Consider the following 1,215-nt stretch of genomic DNA (forward strand, 5'->3'; position numbering starts at 1 on the left):
TTTTTTTTTTTTTGTTAAATTTAACTGTGGAAAATTTTTGGAAACTGGTTTCCTTAATATGCTGCTCAGCCAAAAGTTTTGGAAGGTCTCCATCAAGAAAACAAAATTATTCATCAAAAAATGAAAACTGTGTGGAAGAAACTTTTGAAGATTTGCTTTTAAAGTATAAGCAAATACAGTTGGAACTAGAATGCATCAATAAGGATGAAAAACTAGCATTGAGTAGCAAAGAAGAGAATGTGCAGGAAGATCCTAAAACATTGAACTTTGAGGACCAAACTAGCACTGATAATGTCAGTATTACAAAGGATTCAAGTAAAGAAATAGCTCCTGAGGAGAAAACACAAGTCAAAACTTTTCAGGCATTTGAATTAAAACCACTCAGGCAAAAATTGACTTTACCAGGAGATAAGAACCGTTTGAAAAAAGTTAAAGATGGAGCAAAACCGCTTTCCCTGAAATCCGACACTACTGATTCTAGTCAAGGTAATGGAATTAAATATTTCAGTTAGTAATGACTGTTCTTTCTCTAAAGGAGTAACTACTTGTTTTGGTAGTGTACTTCATTTAAATGATTGTATGCTCATTTAAATGATTGTAATTATCTGTAAATTTTGTACTTTCTGTGTAGACATATTATTGAATAATTACTAATTTTGTTTACTTTTAGTCTTTATTTCTTTATTTTTTTTTTGCCTGACATGCTGGCCTCTATAATAGAATGTTATACATAAATGATAATAGTGGACACCTTTGTTTCCTAACCAAAGAAAATGGTTTTGACATTTGTCATTAAATATGATGTTAATTTTTTTGTAGGTATCCGCCTCCGCCTCCTGGGTTCAAGCAATTCTCTTGCCTCAACTTCTCAAGTAGCTGGGACTACAGGCCTGTGCCACCATGCCTGGCTGATTTTTATATTTTTAGTAGAGATGGGGTTTCACCGTGTTGGCCAGGCTGGTCTTGAACTCCTGACCTCAAGTGATCCTCCTGCCTCGGCCTCCCGAAGTGCTGGGATTACAGGCGTGAGCCACCGCGCCCGGCCCCCTGAAGTGTAAATTATCCACATCTGTGACAAACCATTCAGTTTCTCACTTCTTCATTCAGAAAATAATCTTTAACATACAGCTAATTATGACTTTCCTGGCACTTACAGAAGGAAGGATGCTATAACCTAACTAGGTGGACTATCTGTGGATACTACTGGTAATTATG

General features: G+C 36.0%; 1 protein-coding gene across 1 annotated transcript in view; it reads left to right on the forward strand.

Moving 5' to 3' along the window:
• The window catches only part of ZFC3H1 (zinc finger, C3H1-type containing), a 63,218-nt gene that overhangs the window by 6,080 nt on the left and 55,923 nt on the right, over positions 1 to 1,215 (forward strand). Inside the window, exon 2 of the mRNA XM_011978509.1 lies at positions 70 to 486. Coding sequence (XP_011833899.1) covers positions 70 to 486 — 417 coding nt within the window. The remainder of the gene's footprint in view (positions 1 to 69; positions 487 to 1,215) is intronic.

The sequence above is a fragment of the Mandrillus leucophaeus genome, unplaced genomic scaffold, assembly GCF_000951045.1.
Source record: "Mandrillus leucophaeus isolate KB7577 unplaced genomic scaffold, Mleu.le_1.0 Scaffold196, whole genome shotgun sequence".
Classification (NCBI taxonomy): Eukaryota; Metazoa; Chordata; class Mammalia; order Primates; family Cercopithecidae; genus Mandrillus; species Mandrillus leucophaeus.